The sequence below is a fragment of the Rhinolophus ferrumequinum genome, chromosome 10 (assembly GCF_004115265.2).
Source record: "Rhinolophus ferrumequinum isolate MPI-CBG mRhiFer1 chromosome 10, mRhiFer1_v1.p, whole genome shotgun sequence".
In the NCBI taxonomy this organism is placed as follows: Eukaryota; Metazoa; Chordata; class Mammalia; order Chiroptera; family Rhinolophidae; genus Rhinolophus; species Rhinolophus ferrumequinum.
The window spans coordinates 4,805,955-4,825,254 of NC_046293.1; the positions used below are offsets into that span (position 1 = coordinate 4,805,955).

The 19,300-nt window shown below is 48.8% G+C and overlaps 1 protein-coding gene across 1 annotated transcript in view; it reads left to right on the top strand.

Annotated features, from left to right (window-relative positions):
- Positions 1-19,300, top strand: part of EFCAB6 (EF-hand calcium binding domain 6) — a 223,760-nt gene that overhangs the window by 32,464 nt on the left and 171,996 nt on the right. Inside the window, exons 7-8 of the mRNA XM_033118658.1 lie at positions 3,757-3,823; positions 18,016-18,152. Coding sequence (XP_032974549.1) covers positions 3,757-3,823; positions 18,016-18,152 — 204 coding nt within the window. The remainder of the gene's footprint in view (positions 1-3,756; positions 3,824-18,015; positions 18,153-19,300) is intronic.

Here is a 19,300-nt window from a genome sequence, read left to right on the forward strand (position 1 = left end):
GCCGAAGGCAGGTGGTCCTAGGTGGATCTGCAGGCCCTCCGTGATCCAGCCATCCTCCCCAACAGGTGCTCTTCATTCACTGTGTTCCAAATCCCCTGGCTTTCTTGTTCCTGTCTTAGGGTCTCCGACAGGTTGTTCCCTCTGTCTGCAGTGTGTGCCCCTATAGATCACTTTTCCTACACCATTTAGGTTAATACTCATATGGGGTTTTCTCAGTCTAGAATGTGAGCTCCGTGAGGGCAGGGACCTTTATCGGTTCTATTTATTGATGTACCTCAAGCCCCTAGGACAGCATTTGGCACATAGTAGGTACTTAATACATACAGCGGGTGCCAAAAAAATGTATACACATTTTAAGAAAGGAAAACTTTAAAACTGTATTAAAATTATAACATACCGATAACAAAAGATGAATACAAGTCACGTTTGACTTCTGCAATTACAAAGAGGTGCTCAAAGTGGTTACCATCAGCGGCCAGACACTTCTGATGACGGCGAACTAGTGCTTGGGCAACGTTGACCAAAGTGTCCACTTGGATACATTTTTTTGGCACCCCCAGTATTTATTGAATAAATGGATGGAAAAAAATAGCAATGAAAACCAGTAAATGACACCTATAGTCAGAAACCTGAGTGAATTTCACAGACATAATATTGAGTGAAGGAGCAAGAAACAAAAGAATGTTTATATTCATGTGACATTAAAAAAAGACAAGTTGAACTGGAATTTTTAGGGATACACACCTAGGTGGCAAAATTATGACCAAATAAAAGGGACTGATACCATAAGTGCTAGCGTAGCGGTTACTGCCGGGGCGAGGGAATATTACGATTGGAGAAGAACAAACCAAATGGGGGGCTTTTTGTGTTTGGCTTTAGTTCATGATTTGGGTAATTGTTACAAACAGGCATTTGTCTTAATTATAATTAAACCATGTACCATGTTTCCCTGAAAATAAGACCTAGCTGGAAAATCAGCTCTAATGCATCTTTTGGAACAAAAATTAATATAAGACCCGGTCTTATTTTACTATAATATAAGACTGGGTATAACATAACATAACGTAACGTAACGTAACGTAACGTAACGTAACGTAACGTAACGTAACGTAACGTAACGTAACGTAACATAACATAACATAACATAACACACTGGGTCTTATATTAATCTTTGCTCCAAAAGACGCATTAGAGTTGATTGTCTGGCTAGGTCTTATTTTCGGGGAAACACAGTATATATGTTGTATGTACTTTTCTGCAAGTGGGTTATATTTTATAATGACAATTTAGACCTTGATTAATTTAATAAACAGCTGAAGAAAAAAGTGAACTGTAAGATCGGTGAGAAAAAATTAGCCATGATGCAGCACAGAGACAGAAGATGTACTTGGAATTCTATAAAGCGAGGAATGAGATGGGATGGGGCTGATATCCAAAGGAACAAGGCCGAGGACTTTCCAGAGCTGATGAAAGGTGCTGTCTTACAGGTTCAAGAGGCCAGATCTCAAGCAGGACTAAAAACGGGTTGGGGCAGAACCCCAAAGACAAAGTGATCTGAAAAGTAGCCAAAGGGTAATATTTAGGCAAAAGTAACTTCTGAACAGTGACAGTGGAAGCCAGGAGAGAAGAGTGGATTAATAACTATGATGTGTTGGAAGAAAATCACTGCCGTCCTAGAATTGTGTGTCTAACAAAAATATCTCGCACTATTTCCAACATTAAAATAAAGACATTCTCAAACAAAAGTGGGTTTGGCCCCCAACAGACCCCGTAAAGCAATTCTAAGGTTACAGTTCCGGTAGAAGGAAATGATCCCAGATGGAAGGTTTGAGATAATGCAAGAAGGAATGAAGAGCGAAGATGGCAGCGGATACATGGTTAAATCTAAATATCAACCGACTATGGGAAACACTAACGACTGTAGGAAAGGATGATGACTTTGGGGATTTAAACATAGAGGTAAAACACGCGATCGTGGTAATATTAAAATAGAGAGGACGGACTGGAATTAAATGTTCTAGAATTGTTAGTTTGTCCAGTAGGAAGATAAAAGTTTTAATTAACTTAGACTTTGAAAAGGATACAGGTTATAATTTCCAGAGCAATTATTAACACGATTAAAAATGGAGGGACAACTCCCAAACTTGTACAGGCAAACAAGCAGAATGATAACGGGATCAACTCAAAAGAAGACAAGAAGGAGCAGAGTGCGTAGGACAAATAGAAATTGTAAATGGATCAGTAATTATAATCAATGTTCCACTTAAAAACAAAGAATGACTGGATAACAAATAGTAAAATTTACTAAGAGAAAAACTGAAATCTGTGTTTATAGAATGGGTGAAAGTGAAACGACTTAAAAAGACATACCATTCCAATAAATACTACAGAAAGACGGGCTAAGTTCTGCTCAGATCCTGAGATGGAGTGTGGGGTGCAGAGTGAAGATTAGGGGAGACGCTGTGAAGGGAAGAGGGCTGGAGTGGGGCTGGACAGAGAGAGCCGTCGAGCTGCCATGTGACGCAGGCTGAGGAAGCATTGACCACTGGGGAGGAGCGTGAGGTGGGGGCAGAGTGCCAGCCGGGGCTCCAGACGCACAGGGACTGCTCCGTTTCTCCACGTGATGGCGGGGATGCAGACCTTTGTCTGATTTTTATCCTTTAAATTGTAAACATTTGTTACAAGTAGGGCTTTCTATCTACTTAATACATAATTAAAACAACATTAAAATATTACATTTAGCATAGACTCATAAGACTGGATTCCTGGCAAGGTTCCATCTTTAACCTGGGCATGGCACTTTCACCCCTCTGAGCCTTGGTTTCCTTTTGTGTAAAATGAAGTTAATTTCTGCCCGAAACGTTTCCATGGCTTCCCTTTACTCTAGCGTGAAGTCCAGATACTTTATCGCGGCCTGCCTTCGTTTTCTTCCTGGCACCTGTGATTATTCACTTCCATTATGTGTTTGCTTATTTCCTGTGTGGCTGTCACTTGCATCAAGCCTTTTCCAGACTGGGAACAGCATCCTGGGCACCACCGCCGCCCCAGGCCTGGGTGTAGGAGGCGCAGGCTAAGTACGGTGGTGCCGCCGCCGCCACCGAGCAGAATGCGTCTGTCGTTTCTTACCCCACCGCAGCCCGACCAGTTGGTTCCAAAGAGGGGCTCTGAAGTGGTTTGTAGATATACAGACAACGCAAAGTCAAAAATAGTTAATAAGGAAAAGCGGATGGAGCCGAGGCATGGTGTAGACACACATCCACCATGGAGTCCTTCACGAGTGGCTGAGAGGGCACCTCAGCGTGGACTGGAAGCCTGCAGATGTCAGAACCAAGAGCAGCAGCAGAGGGTGGGGCGGGCTCCGAAGCCAGACCACCTGGGTCTGACGCCCATGCCTCCGCTTCCCCACGGGGGACCAGCTGGGATGGTGATGGCCCCTCAGCCGCAGAGTTGTTGTGAGGATTGAATGAGGGGGCTTGGCCATGGTAAGTGCTCACTGAGTGTCCGCCCTCCTTACTCACGGCTCACGCTCGCCCAGGAGGAGTAAATGCTGTATTTCATTTTACGGATGAGGAAACTGAGGCAGGGAGCAGCTAAGTAATTGGTCCAAGAGCACGCTTCTGGCAGATGCTAGTACACGAGAAATACCTTGCATTTAAAAATATATAATTTAGAAATCCTTGTAATTTTGATTGTTGGCATGTCCTATGTAAACCTTTATTTGGATAGACATTTTAACAAAAAGTTTTTGTTTTGAAGGGGCAGTGAAAATAAAATGAATTGCTGTCGGACATTGAAAGAACTTGAAATCCAAGTAGGAGAAAAGGTAATAGAGATCTTTTCAAAAAATTCCTCCCCGCCCCACCCTTCGTCAAAAATAATCGTTAGCAGGGGTGGATGATGTCAGACGAGCCACATCCTGTCACCTGTGTTCTCCTGTCAGAGTCGTCTGACTAAATAGTTCTTGTAACAAGCGGACGTGAAAGCCTGTATTCAGACCACTTTGACCGCCTGGATGGCAGCTCTTTGATGAATACACCAGCAGAGACCTGGAATGTTAAATACTTTTGTATCAACTTCAGACCATTATTAGTAGGGCTGCCCTTTCTGTGTTTGTCTGAGACTGAAGCAAGGTCTTCTTCAGAAAGAGAAAACTACTGCTTTTCAACTGTAAATGCCGATAAGACCGGCATGGTAAAAATAATCAGTAAACTCAATGTGCTAGATACTGCGTCTGGAGTCATTTGGCGGCAGTAGCTGCTCTGCGCATTTAGAGAAGGAGCACGTCGCTTTGTTCCTGTTGGCTGCTCAGGGCTGGATGTCACAGTGCAGTCAGGAGGGAGGACGTGTTGATGACATGGAGACGTTGGAATCAGACCCCTTTTTAAAATGCATTCGAACCTGTCAGTTACACGAGCAGTTTGAGAATCAGGGTTTAATTTATTTGATTCAATGTGTTGATTTAAAATGTGACAAATTTTCTTTCCTTTTTGAACTCTTCTGAGATTTTCATGCATTCGAAAATCAAAAATAGCCAGAAATCCACAAAATGTCTGTCTGAATTTTCCCGGCTGATGCCACGAACACCAGACCATTCTTCTTTGTGTGATAATGTTTTAGCATTATGTGCTCCTAAAAATCTAGTTTCACTATAGTTTATGTTAGTGGGAACCTGGTATAATTATTTGCGTCTATTGTGGTCCGTTGGTTATTCTGTAAGAAATATGTAATATGATTGATATTGTTGATGGTATGTGTCTTTACTTTGTCTCTTCACAAAGTATTAATCATGAAATTCTGTTTATGACAATCATCGTATCAACATGTACTGCTATGCATTAGTGTGGACATAGTTAGGACTGGAAATTACTGAAAAGAAGGCTTTGATGAGGAATGCTGAATGGAAACTCCACCCTAACCATCCTTTCATCTAGGCCAGGGCTGTCCAAACTGCGGCCCACGATCCATTGTTAATTGGCCCGCAGCAAATTCCAAAAATATATTTAGTTTACTTAAATAAACCAGGTGAGGCAATACATACTTCACCTCGAGTGAGTGGCCCAGCTGTTTGTGTATTTTACCGCATATAGGCCTTGGTGAAAACCGTTGAAAAAAGTTTGGACACCCCTGCTCTAAGCCCTTTGTATCCCAGCCCCCTCCCTTTTATCCTGTCAGTAGGAGAAGCCCTCCCACTGATTAAGAGTGAGTTTCAACCAGTGCAGCTTTCATGAGAATCCTGGTGAGAACAGAAAGGTGCCAGTAAAAGGCTGAGAAGCATGGGATTGAGGTAGCCCTACGTCCCAGGGCAGCTCCGGGATCTGTCACGCATTCTGGCCAGCGTGAACTGTGGCCCACATTCTACCTCTGACCCCAACCCTGGGCGGGCAGGTGGAGTGGGCCAACACTGACCTTGGGACCCAGTTCAACCTGGGGTGCTGCCTGGGGTTCCCCCGTTTACCAGTGAACAGGGGGGCAAGTCTTTGTCATTGGGTTTCTTCATCTGTTAGTGGGGATAATAATACCCACCTCGACAGGCTGGTGTGTGGCTTCAAAATACCCATTATGAAGCACTGGCAGGCCTGGACAGTGCCAGCTATCATGATTGTGCTTCTTCCGGCAGCTTCCTTTGAAGCGCAGCTACGGACGTGTGAACCTCCTCCCTTCCCACCCACATGCCCTCCTGTGCGTGCTGTGTGCCACAGCGCATTCCCACGTGTCTCTGGTCCTGCAGGTGGTGCATACGTGGAGGTGGAGACAGAGAAGTGTGCCGAGCAGTTACTCACGGAAGGCGCCCTTTCGGACATGGGTTGTCATTGCTGGGTGGTCGCTACTGTTTGGGAACGAATGAATGTTCAGTGTTTTGTTTTAAATGGAAGCCCTCATGGCTCACTGGAGCCAAGAATGCAGGCAAATGCCTCTGAATTTGGGGAGCCAGACTTTTCTAAATGTATGTGTGTTCTAGCACTGATAAACGAACAAATAATTAGCAGTGGGCACACCAAACTGACCCAAGCCTGGTGCTTGTTTTTCCTAATTGTTTCCTTCTGCCGCGAGCTGGGTCTGACGGCTGGTTCCTCAGCCTCCCCCGTCTCCACGTGCACTTGGACCCGCCAGCGTATGTTCATGCTTACGCTCATTACCCCATCAGACCCTCCGGCTCACAGCCTCCTCTCTACGTCCGTCAGGGGACGACTGGATGATCTCCAGCTCCCGTCTCTCTGTCTCTCCGTGGTCATGCTCCTGGCTTCACGGGAAGGGGCTGCCGTCTGAGCCCACGGCCCTGTGTCGGGGGAAGAGGAAGCTCTGTGTGCCCAGGTGGGCCCGGTTCTGCTTTCACTGGCACTCAGCTTCTGCTCAGCGGGCACTCGGGGCCTACACAGGCCTCCTGCCCTCACGCTCCTGACGCCTGCTTTTCACTTGGTCACATTTGTGCTTTCCTTTGGCTCCTGTTCTGTCCTTGGACTGGACATCCCCTTGACCAGTTGTTGAGTCCTTTGGCCTTCGAGGTCTTTGCTCTCATAGTCTCCTTGGAGACAGAGGGATTTGGTAGGAATCAGGCACCCTGGCCTGAAATCCAGCCTCTGTATCTTCCGACAGGGAGCCTTGGGCAGGTCTGTCTCTCACTGTGCGGAGTTTCCTTCTCTGTAAAGTGGACACAACAAAACCGACTTGTCAGGATAGTTATAAGAAGAATGAGAACAATGTAAGTGAAGCCCTCGGCATATACTAGGTGCTCAGTAAATGCTAGTCCTTTCCCACCAGTGAGGCTGTTCTCACTAGTCAGACACTCTCGAAACCCATCCCATTCTAGGCTTTACCTGCCACCAGGTGCCACCCCCTCAGCACCGAGGTGTTTGGTTGTTCTACCCTGTGAGAAACAAAATCCAACGGGACTGGCAAGACAGTATGAAACTTCTCATCTCCTCCAAGAAGAAGTCAGGAGGGCGTGCAGGCCCAGGGCCAGCTGAGTCACGTCTCCTCTGGTCACCCAGAGGCTTGACCTGCAGCTACTGCGATGTCAGGTGTTTTCCAGTGTTTCACTTCTCCGAACATGACTATAACACGGGGAAACTTCTCCCCGTGACTCACAGCCCAAATTATGTTCCACGCCCAACCCAATCACTGCAATGGCATTGGTTACTGTCTTGTGGCAGCTGGGCCCCCTCCCTGAAGCACATGGCCACCAGAGGGTGGATATCTGAACAAAAGGGAAACTGGACGGTTTTGTGAGAAAGGAGAAAAGAGGGTCGAGGTGAATGGATTTGGGGAAGACAACCGAGAGCATCTGTGTCAGCCCCACTGAAAGGTCCCCTGGGCTGGCTGGGCCTTCCTCCAGCTCTAGTAATAATAATAGCACTGGCTGAGCACTTATGAGGAGCGGTTCTGGGTACTTTCCTGGACTGCATCATGTCATTCCCAGGAGAACCGCACCAGGCACATTGATGGACGGAAACTAGAAGAGGCTCTGCAGTGTGACGAAGGGCTCACGGCTGCAATGGCTGCCTTGGCAGCTTGGCGCCAGAGTCCGGGCCCTCCTCCCCGGGGCCCTGCCTCTCGGAGGGCCTCTTTCGGGAAGGCAGTGCTGCTCCCTTTGCTGTCAGCGTATGTGACTGTGATACCTGGAGTGGGCCCAGTGCGTGACAGAGAGAGAAGTCTGTTTCCCATCACCCTGCGAGGGGGCCGGGCCGGGTTCCAACCGGACTCATCCTTTTGTCCAGGTAGCGTCTACTTCACGTGGGCATTGGGGAGTTTCTTGTTCTTTTCTCTCTCTGGCATCCTGCTCTCATACTTCTTCCCAGTTCCTCAGTGGCTTACGCTTCCTGCCTGCCCCGGGGGCCCCGGCTCCATCCTGGAGCGGTGGCCATGTCCAGGCCCAAGACGTAGGTCTCTGGTCTTCAGGTGAGGAATCTGCCAGGACAGAAAGGACCAAAGGCTGAGTGTGCTGCCAGCTAACTACATTTTGGTCCTTTTACTCTGTTTTATCTTTTGTCAACTCCCCACAGGAGGGTAAGATGGAAGTGAAAAGAGAGGCTGACAAAGGAAGACAATCTCATCTTGCCACTTGAGGTGGGGTGGACGCTGTAAGCATGTCCAGGGAATTCCGAGAAATGGCAAGCTGTTCTGACCCACCCGAGAACACAGTGTGTGCTTAGAAATGACATGACTTGCCCCCCTCCACACACACAAACATACAAAAACGCTCTTCTTCAGTGAAGACTAGAATTCAAGAATGCATAATTCAGTTAAAGACATAAACAAACAAACACATCCCAAGCCCCAGGCTGTTTGCTGTCGTATCCAGTCACCACCCTGCTCAGGGATGCTTTTTTGAGCCTGGGCGCCATGATGTCAGAACATCTGGTCTACCCCGTCAGCCGTGACTAGTGTGTCTGTCGGACAGCCACTGAGCTGACACAAGTTTTTATGGGATTACCCTGGTGCCTTGGAGTTCTGTGGATGCAGCCTTAGTCATTTCGGAAGCAATTAGTAAATAATTAGAGGTACGAAGCTGCTTGCTTTGTCTGTAATAGCCTCATGAAGAAGAGACAAAAGTGATGGGTAGATTCATTTTCTTACGTAGGTGAATTTTCCTTAAAAAATTTAAAAAACGAGGGCTTGAGGAATAAAGAAACAGTTGCTGGAATCACAACCATGTCATAAACATACCTTAACATTGTAACACCACATTAGCATGAAGGAATGTACTGGAATGCAGTCTGTTTGCCTAATAAAAAGACGGTGTCAAACTCAAAATGAGGCCATTTACTAAAACACACAAGCTTTTGGTTAATTTGCGATATTCTCCTAATCCCTCTTGTATCTGCTCTACCTTGGTGTGCTCCGTATTAATTGCCTGTTATAGCAGGTATTTGAACACACCTCCTCTTTCATCTGAAGAAAATATTAGCATATCGCAGAGCTGTTGGGACAGATTGCGTCTGAGGCACTTTTTCCTCCCCGCAGAAAAGCCCATCAATCATAACTGGATATAGTGATTAATAATGTCACAGCTCTTACCCGTGTGTCTGCGTGCAACTAAATGCAGAACAGCGCTTACATTTTGAGCTAGAGAATTTCACATAACACAATAATCAGTTGGCATTTTATTTTAAAAAAAAATCATATTGAAAACATTTCTACCCCAGGACCTATTTTTGGTTGCTCTATTATTAATTTGTACAGGCTTGTCGGGAAACGAAAGCAAAGATTCTGTTATACCAGAATTTGTAATTATTTCAGACTAAATTTATCTTTTCTTTTAAATAACATCTTCCTGTATGTGGCAAATCAATAGTACAAACAAGATTGTAGGAGTGTTTGAAAAGCCCGGTGCCGGGGGAGCAGGCTGGAGCCTGAGTGACCCTGAGCGCGAGTCTCCTTGGCTGTGAAAGGGGGAACCGGTATCGCAAGGCTGTTGCAATATTGTTGAGATTCTAAGTGAGAATAATTCTGAAGTTACCATAGTGCCAGAAGTTACTCAAAAACTGAGGAGTTTGCATTTCGAGGCGATGAGACATGAATTGTCACGTGGAAAGTTAAATGACAGTATGTGGTCAGTTTGAGTTTCAAGCTGCAGAGGGGGAAGGAGGAAAGGGTTACCGGCTGATGGTGCCGCGTTTATATTTCCACCTGGATCTCTGGACTCACCACTGTCCACAGAGCAAATCATAACTTCTGACTGTCCTCCTTGCCAGCCGCCCCCCAACCCCCAGAAGCTTTCTTCCCTTGGCCTCCCCCCTCCTTTAGTAAATTGGTGTATCGTTCACTGAGTCATGGAAGCAGACACCTAGGACTAGCCTTGATACTGCTTTCCCATATCCAGTCCCTCAGCGAGTCCTTTCTGCTGTACTGTGAACCCCGTCACCTCTCCATCCCCACTGCCACCATTGTCCCTGCCCTGTGCTTTGTCAACACCCCCTGGACTGCTTTTCCTGTTCCTCCTGGCCCCTGACACTGCCCCACGATTAGCTGTTGAAAACGTAAGTCAGGTCTCGTCAGACTCTTCTAGGTAAGGGGCCCGTGACCTTTGGTTGCCTGGCTGACGGCGCTCACCGGGAGAGATCTCTCCAGGGAGAGGTTTTTATTTATTTATTTATTTATTTATATTTTTATTATTTATTTATTTATTTATTTATTATTTTTTTAAATTTATTGGGGTGACAATTGTTAGTAAAATTACATAGATTTCAGGTGTGCAATTCTGTATCACATCATCTATAAATTACATTGTGTGTTCACCACCCAGAGCAGGGAGATGTTTTTAATTACGCTATCGAAAATTGTGTGTTTTTGTGAACACTTAGAATACGGAGATTTTGGGTTGTTTACTTGTTTACTGCCAAGGCGAGTTTCCTGGAGAGGGCGCCTTCTCTGTCTTGCTCACAGTTGTAACTTCAGTGCCTTGAACAGATCCTGGCACAGGATAGGAACTCAGTAAATACCTACTGGGTGACGAAATTAAGTTCTGTTAGGGAAGTTCCCAGGAAATGGAATAGCGGGGGAAAACTTCATGAGGAAGGCGAGACTGGAGCCTGAGTTGGACCACAGGTGGCATTTGAATGCGTGTGGCGTGAGGTTGGAGAGGGGAGCTTTCGGGACTGCAGTGTCCTGTAAGAAGGGGACGTGGCGCTGTGGCCGGGGCAGGGAGGAGACCAGCCCTGTGACTGTTCTGTGGAGAGTTCTGTTTCTCAAGGCAGGATGGGACAGGCCGAGTTTGAAAAGAAGGCTGGAGAAAAAGATGGACGTATTTGAAGGGCGGGTATGAACCCTAAAGCATGGGGCGAGGCGTGCAGGTGGAGGCGCTGGTGGTCCAGTGAAGGTTTCTGAAAAGGGGCTTGTGGCGGGAGGGAGGAGTGGTGAGGAGATTGACGTTGGCAGGGTCATGGACGCAGGTGCGAGGGCAGCGGGGGCAGAGGTAGCCCTGCTCAGACCTGGGAAACAAGCAGTGGCCCTCACGTCAGTCTGGCTGGCTGGCTGAGCATTTCCGGTGTGTGGGGACACATGGGGTTCCTGGAGGGGCCTGGCCCGCCCCTCCCAGCATGCAGCTCTGTCCTGGGAGCCAGCGGGGGTCCTGGTGACAAGGGCCCCAATATTCTTGGCCTGCGGTGCCTGGGGTGGAGCCCATCCTACGGGTGTGGGCTGGGCTAGAAAGAAAGGAGAGACAGGAAGTATTGCTTCTAGATTTGGTACCCGTTTAAAACCCAGGCATTTAGATTCAGGGCTCATTTCCACCGCTGTGTCAGAAGTTCAATGGGTAGCTAGAATTTCTTATTAGAAATCCTTAAGCTATATGTTGCAAGCAAACATTTTAAACATGAAAATCCAATGTGAGGGAAGGTTGACATGGCCTTTGGTGCATATAACAGCAAGTTTTCCGTTTCACCTTGGCTTCAAGGAAACCCCAAACCAGATTTTTGGGCTGTTGCTCCATGATAGCAACCATAATTTTTTCGTTGCTTTAGCTCTTTCATAGTCAGCTCCCTTTTCTCTGTTTTCATGAGTCTCATGTAGAAGTCTTTTTATGTAAGCTTGTTCAAGGTTTGGTAGAGGCACGGTTCGCGTACGTGCAGTGAGTAAGTAAATGCATCGTCCTTCGCCCGTGGGGGCGAACGCCAGAGCCGGAAGCGAAAGAGTCACCCTGGAGGTACCGAGGCACAGCCTTTGGTAAAGGTGACCAGCGCCGGGCCACGCCTCCCACACGTCCCCAAATGGAAAGTTTGTGTTTATGAGGTTCTGAATGTAGTCTAATTTTTTCCTATCTGGTTTGGCTCATCTCTACCAGCTGGTAAATAGGAAATGTTCACGGTGGGAAGCCAATACTCTGCAGAGTGTAAACAGATGGAATCGATATAAAGTGACAAGTTAGACTGCGCTATTGAGAATACGGAGCCAAAACTAAGAACATAACAGTCAAGCTACTTATTTCGTTCCAGTTCATTTAGTCCTGAATAGCGCTTCATATCTGCACAGCTGTGTTGTTCTCTTTTCTTCCCCCTTTCTTTCTTCTGGGTTGATAATGACAATTTCAAAGAAAAACTTTAATTAAAGATTTTATACGAAATAGCCAAAAGTAGAATAATAAGGAAAATGAGCATTGATGTGTTTATTGTCAGAGAACTCCTTTTTCATGGTTTCATTTTAAAAAAAATTTCCTCCTTCACTTTGAAATGGATTTAGTTGCGGTGACAGAAAGGTGCCAGACTGACAGCAGTGGGTGCGGAGCCCCTTCCTTCCACTGTGCTGCAGAGCCAAGACGGGGGGCTGCCAGGGCCCCGCCCCTTGAGGTGCAGTCCACAGGCGGCGGGTGGGATGCGTTGCCGACCCCCTTCTGCCAGAAACCGGGTGAGAAAAGGGGGCTCCAGGCGAGAAATGGAACAGAAAACAGCTAATCGGGAGCTACTCAGAATACAGTTGCAGGAGGTTTCAGTTACTGTGCAGCCTGCATGATTCTGGCGCGAAGAAACTTCCCCTCTCTCCGGGCAGGGCCAGGCCCCCAGAGGCAGCGTTTCTGCCTGAGTGGGGGTCTGGGCCTCAGAGGACACAGGCCTTTTCTCACCTCCTTTAAAGTCTGGGTGGTCATGTTTATTTGGGTTCACAGCTTTCCTTCCTGGAGCTCCAAGTGCTATAAAAAGAATTTTAAACAAAGAACTATAGAGTAATAATAACATCCATTGTGAGCAGTTTAGTGAAGCATCTGAACTCTGTGGGGCACAAATATGAAGTACTGTGAGTTTTCGCTTTGCACTGTTCTCAAGCAGGCACAACCAACCCTGCCCTCTTTGTCCCTTGAGGATATCTTAAGCCGATCTGGTGGCTGTCAGGTCACATTTAGTATAAACAAGGCCATGCAGGCTGGTCCTCAAGCTCAGATCCAGCTCAGCAGGCCTCTCCTCCCTCCGTCCAGCTCGAGGGACCTGCAGTGAGGGCACGGCCTGCTCACACTTCCTTCTCTCCCTCTTTCTGCTTCCTTTCTCCCAGTTTACAGGGCCTGTGATGAGGGCTGACGAAAGGGAACTTGTCTTCTGTGGGCTGCTTGGACAGGCTGCTCTCTGACAGGGTACGTGGGGGTTATTAGGACAGTGCTCTGGGGCCTCCGAACGCTATGGTTTCCCGAGGAGGAGCCTCAGCTCTGGCTTAAGCCCTCTGGGCCTCCTCAGCTCTACTCCTGGTGGTCCACCTCACATCCTCAGGCTTCTCGGCTCCCCTCCCCTGATGAGCAGCCCCTGGGAGCAGGGCAGCTCGAGCTTCTACCTTTCCTGGTCTCCACTTAACCCATGGAAAATCCACACGTCCTATCCATGCCAACAAAAGGCATGCAGATGCTCTAACCTGCCCCTCCCCCCTGCTCTGTTGTCTCTGTCCAATTCTCAGTTCTGGTCCCCAGGAAGGTGCAGGGCAGATCACTGAGTCCTCTGGGGAATGAAATGCCTATGTGCCCTTCTTCAGGGACCTCTGCTGTCTACATACGGATTTCCTTGGCTTACAAAAGCTTCTTCCCCATGAATGCTACAGACACCCCACCCACCCGTCATCCATCCTTCCATCCATCATTTATCCATCTGTCCGTCCATCCATCCATCATCCATCCATCCATCACCCCTCATTCCATCCATCATCCATCTATTCACTCTCTCAACAAATATTCCTTGATCCAGGCCCCGTTCTTGGCCCTGGACTCCTGCCCACTCGAGACCTTCTGCCTTCTCGAGGCTTCTGTTAACGTGGGCTGGGCAGTAGGGCAGTGAAGGGGGTGGAGGAGTTGGCTGGGTGGGGAGGCGTGTGGTTCAGCCTCGTACTGTTCCCCCCATGAGTGTGTGTTGTTCTGGGTCTTTGGCTTTCAGTCAGCAGCTCTGCTGACCACATACTGAGTGTGTCCCCCGCACACGTGAGCTTTTCACCTCAGGCACACGCCAACAGCACCTCATTCATTCCCCTCTCACAGATGAAGAGACTGGTTCAGAGCAGTCAGGTGGCTCTTCCAAGGTGACCTGAATAATAGCATGGAGCCGGGATTCAAAGGCTCCTCTCGGAGCCTGTGGCTGGTCGTGCACTATTCTGCCCCAGATAGTGGGTCGCAGCCCCTGGCTGGGTCCCGGCTGCCTGAGTCTGGGCAGGGCGTGGGGTGGATGGCTGGGCAGAGAAGACTCTGGGCGGCTTCTGAAGAGGCCCATTTCCTGGGCCCCGAGTCTTTAAATTCATACCTAACTGTTCTTTTGGTTTTCTTTTTAAATCCTCAGTGCTGCTCCTCGTGTTCATGTACATACAGCCCTCTGACACTTGTCACCCACTCAGATCTGAGTGGGAGAGCATGGGAGAGAATGGAACAGGGGACGTGAACTTGTTCTGTAAAGATCATAAATATGTTTATCTTTGCGGACTGGACGTTCGGTCCAGTTACTCGACTCTGCCCTCGAAGGGGCAGTAGCCATAGGCAACATGTAAATAAACAGGTGTGGGTGGGCGCCAGTCAAATTTACTTGGGAACCTGAAATTTCAAATTTACGTAACTCGCACATGTCACAAAATATCCTTCTTTTGATTTTTTCGACCATTTAAAAGTGTGGAAACCACTAGTTAGCTTGCAGACTTACCACACAGGCAGCGGGCAAGAGTTTGCTGCACCTGGAATGCAGGAAAGGGAGTCAGGCCTCCACAGGGAATGGAGCCAGGCCTGGAGAGCACCCTTCCTCGGGCTGATCTCTGGGCAGCCCCAGGGCAAGAGGAAGCAAGAGGCAGTGGCCCTCCTTTTGTTCACTGTGCACCAGTTTTCCCCTCCCTCCGTGGGTCTGGCCCTCCCCGAGCACTGGAAGCAGTGGGGACCTGAAGGGTGGGGAGGGTCACCTGGAGAGCAGAGGCCAGGAGTGGGGAGGGTGCACAGGAGGGCGTTAGGTCCCAAGTGTAGGCAGGAATACACCAGGATGTCAAGATGGAAGTCAGGGAGCCAGTGACAGATGGGAAGGGAATCAGGAGAGCCACAAGAGAAGGCACCAGATCCCGCCCCAGAGGGGACACTGGCAGGGCCAGGCAGGGCGCACAGGCAGCAGGCAGCATGGTAACCCACTCTGCAAATATTGGCGAGCACCCACTCTGTCCAGGTGCTGGACAGAGTCCCAAAGATACAGCAGCAAACAAAACCAAGTCCCCCCCTCATGGAGTGTGCATTTTAGTGGAGGAAGAAAGACAATAACCAGAAGGAAATATGAACCGCCCACGTGCAGGTGAATGTGAGGAAGGAAAATGAAGCAGGTGGTCAGAAGGGCATGAGAGTGACTTCAGTGCAGGCCGTGGAGGCCGGCGACGGAGTTGGGAAGGCCGGAAGAGAGCTGCCCCGCAGAGGAGACATGGCTGCATCGCCTTGGGGGATGAGCGCTTGGTGTGTGTGAGAAAGAACAGGGAGCAGAGGGAGGAGGGTGAGTGGGAGGGGTGAGGTCCAGAGGGCTTGGTGGGGGGTCAGACCCTGTGGGGCTTGGCAGGCTGGGCGAGGACTTGCCAGGCTGCACAGAGACCCTGCTGTGCTTGTGAACTGAACTAGTTCAGGATGGCTGGAGCCAGGTGATCATGAAAGTGGGAGCTGGCGTGGGGGTGGGAGGTAAGCAGGAGACAGTTGGCTCTTAGTGCAAACTCATCCCAGTTACACCAAAATGGCAAATGTCTAGCTGGCCTAGAAAGGAGCTAGATGCTGCCCACACCATCCTAGTTTTCCTCTCCTGCCCTCTTCTCCCTTTCTAAGGCAGCAGGGACAGGGGTGAGGCAGGGAATGGCCTCGGCCCGGGGACCCCAGCCGTGCACGTCCTCTGTACCTGTCTCTTCTCTCCTGTCCTGCACGGGACAAGTCGTGCACACCGCGGCCCTCACGTTGCTTTTGATAAGCCTCGCCATCTGCAGCTCAGTTCCCATCTTGCCAAACTTCAGTCTGACAAATGATAAGAAACTTGGAGACATACCTCTGGTGGGTGTGAGTTCTGTGCCAGACTCCTGCCTCCCGGCGTTCCACGCGGAGGTCCATATGGGTTGCTTTGGGGTTTAAAAAAGCACATCGTCTCATGTTCTCCGTTTCACCAGCGCGGGTGAACTAGGACTTGACAGCAGACCAGTGCTGAGGTTTGGATTTGGCCGTGGGCGCATGGGCTGTCCCTGCTGGGGCTCGGTTCTTCTGGACGGAGCGATGGAGCTGAGGGTGGGCACACCGCCCGCTGATGCCGCCCCCACTTTTCCTCGTTTGGTACCCCAGTTTCGGATACTAGGATCGTTTCAGCCAACACACTGGTTGTTAGAAATGGGAGATGCACATATAACCTAGCACGGGGCTGTGCACGTAACCAACATTCAATTAATATTTGTTCAGTTATGTTACCGTCATGACACTCAGCGGGGCCCTGAGGAGGGGTGCGCAGACACCCGACAAGCCTTCCTCAGCGGGAAGGAGAAGGATTCAGTCATTCAGTCGAACACACACTTACTGAGTATGGACACGGCCCGCAGCTGTCCACGCCCAGGGCCTGACGTCATGAACCGAGACAGCCCTGCTCTCCGGGAGTCGCCACTCCCGGGGGGACAGACAGGGAAGACGGGCATTACAGTAGTTGGTGAGAAGTACTTACGCGTGTGGTCAGCGAAGGCCTGCGTGGTAAGATGCCGGTGGGGGAGGAGCCAGTGGCTCTCTGGGGAAGAATGTTCCAGGCAGAAGGAAACACAGGTGCGAATGCCCGGGCGCAGAAGAGCCTGGCACTCATGAGGGACAGTGGTCCAGTTCGGTGGGAAAGCAAGAGCCAGGGGCCGGTGGGGGGATCTGAGGTGGGAGAGCAGCTAGGAGCCGGTCTGAGGGGCCTGAGGGGGGTCACGGCAAGAACTGGCCTTGGCCTGCAGGGGAGGGGGCCTCTGGAGGGCTTCGAGCAGGGCGGGGGTGCTGCTCAGCGCTGGTTCGTCAGCACCCCACCGCCTCTCCCAACTCAGATGCTGCCTCCTGCAGGAAGCCCCCAGACGGCTCTGGCCTGAAGTACTTGCTCTCCTCTGTGAAGGCCTCCAGCCCCTCGTTTGTCTCTGTTATTTGTCTCTTGTCCCCACGGCCCAGCTTTGGTGACTATTTACTTACATGTCTTACCTCCTCTGCCAGGTGGTGTGGGTAAGGGGTGGATCTGGTTGGAATCCCAGCTTCATCGGCGTCCAGCTGGGTGACGTCAGGTGACTCCTGTAGCCTCCCTGCACCTCATTTCATCTAAAACTGGGGACACAGGCCCACTGCCTTCATATGGGTTGGCAGGAGTCAGTCACATGGCTTTGTGCTTGGCACGTGGGGAGCCCCACTGGATGTTTCTTTCCTCTCAATCTAAGTAGCTTCAGGGCAAGTGCTCAGCTCAGTGCCCCCTGCGTCTCCACAGGGCCTGTCCAAATGCCTTTCACGTCTGTGTGACCAGTCCATGTGCATTTGCTGAATTTGGGAATGATTTCTCTAGAACTTTCCTGTAACACCTTTGAAAAATTCAGAGGGGTTGAAATATACAGTCTTATGTTTTCATTCCGCTCCTAGTAAAAAATAGTGTGCATGTGGCTGTGAAAAATAAAAATTGTACAAGTCCAGGTGTGCCAGAGCTAAGTTTTGAAGCATCAATTATTAGGTTGGTGCAAAAATAATTGTGGTTTAAAAGGTTAAAAATAATTGCAAAAACCGCAATTACTTCTGCACCAACCTAATAACAAAAAAGATTTTTCATATGGCTTAAAAGGGAATGAATTGTGCTTGAGACTTACTGTCTCACATCAGGTAGAGTTTTTTTTTTTATTTTTTTTTTTAAACTTACTAAGACCATTTACAGAGAAAATTGCCTTGAAAACATTCAGTAAGTGCAAAGTGTTCTTTTTTTTCCATAGACATGTCATTTTGTAATACCTACGACTGTGAGTCTTTGAAAACATTGTATTTTAAAAGGGGCATTTAAAAACTTTCACTTTTTTTTCCATTACCGCTTTGGTTTTCAACACTGGATCTTTTGACTTTTCCTAAATCACTTTTATACACAGATTTTCAAAAACATTAGAACTGTTATCAAAGCTCTCGAGCTCATTGATGTTAGCAAGACTGGTCTGGTCCAACCACGTGAGCTGAGGAGGGTTCTGGAGACCTTCTGTGTGAAGATGAAAGACGACGAATACAAAACGTAAGTAAATGAAGGTACGCGGAGAGATTGCTCGGTAGAACCTCAAACCAATTTCCAAATGGGACCCTCCAGCTTCATTGGCTCCATTCATTGTCCTCCCTCCCGCCTTCTCTGCCGGCACTGTTTTGAAGAGGCACTCACTCGCTTGGCATTTCTCCCATGTTCGTGCGGCTCTCCATGGATTCTCAAAAATGAGAGCTAATGGTTCTAATTCCTTAAGTACCCTAGGGCGTGAGCGTCATCTGGCTGGCAGATTTAACACATCTCGAATATTTAAGTAATCCATCACCAATCGTCTGTCTTCCCCTGGTTGGCACCACAGCGTCCATCCCATGTGTTTCCAGCTCCCAGTTGACTCTGACTCAACGCCTGGGGTGAGGAGAGGAATGAAACATCTCAGGATTTGTTCATTCCTTGATGTGCCCCCTCTTGGCTCTCCATCCTGATATGCCAACCGCACGTAATTTTCCTTTGAGGACTGGTGCTGCTGAGGTTGGGGGCGCGGGGGCGTTGCAGCAGGGGCCGGTGACTAATGAGCACTTGGCGGCTCCTTGGCGTTTGAAGGCCACTGCCACCTGCCCGTGACTCGAGGGCAGTGTGTGGGAGTCAGCACGGGCAATCTTTGGAGCCTCCAGAGAACTCCAGAACATTTGGCTTCTGTGGCTACTTGAGTTTTGAGTGGAAGCCGCTGGAAGGCGGCCCCATGTTTAACTTTGTTTATATAGTACTCACCTGAGAGGTGCTCTCCCTGCTCCTACCTTTTCCCACTTTTCGGAATATCCTCCAGGCCGCCAACAAAAGTACCAGGCCTTAGGATTTCACCTGAGCCTGGGAGTTTCTCATGATACTGCGGTTATCCATCGCTGTTCAGTGCGTCGCTGTGGTTTCCCACATACTGTGACAAAGAGTGTTGGTTCTGTTAGGAGTAGAAGAATTTTCTCTTACAGCAAGGAAGTCAAGATGGTGTGTGACTGTGTCCTGGGCACTGCAGGGTCCGAACAGCAAGGAGACTTTTAAAAACTGGGTATTTCCTAGTCTTTTGAATAATTTCTTCTTTTTTCCTTTTTATAACCCACCTCAGAATATAAAAACCATAATGGATGTTTTAATTTTTACATCTTTCCGGCTGGGAAAGTGTCCAGAATAAG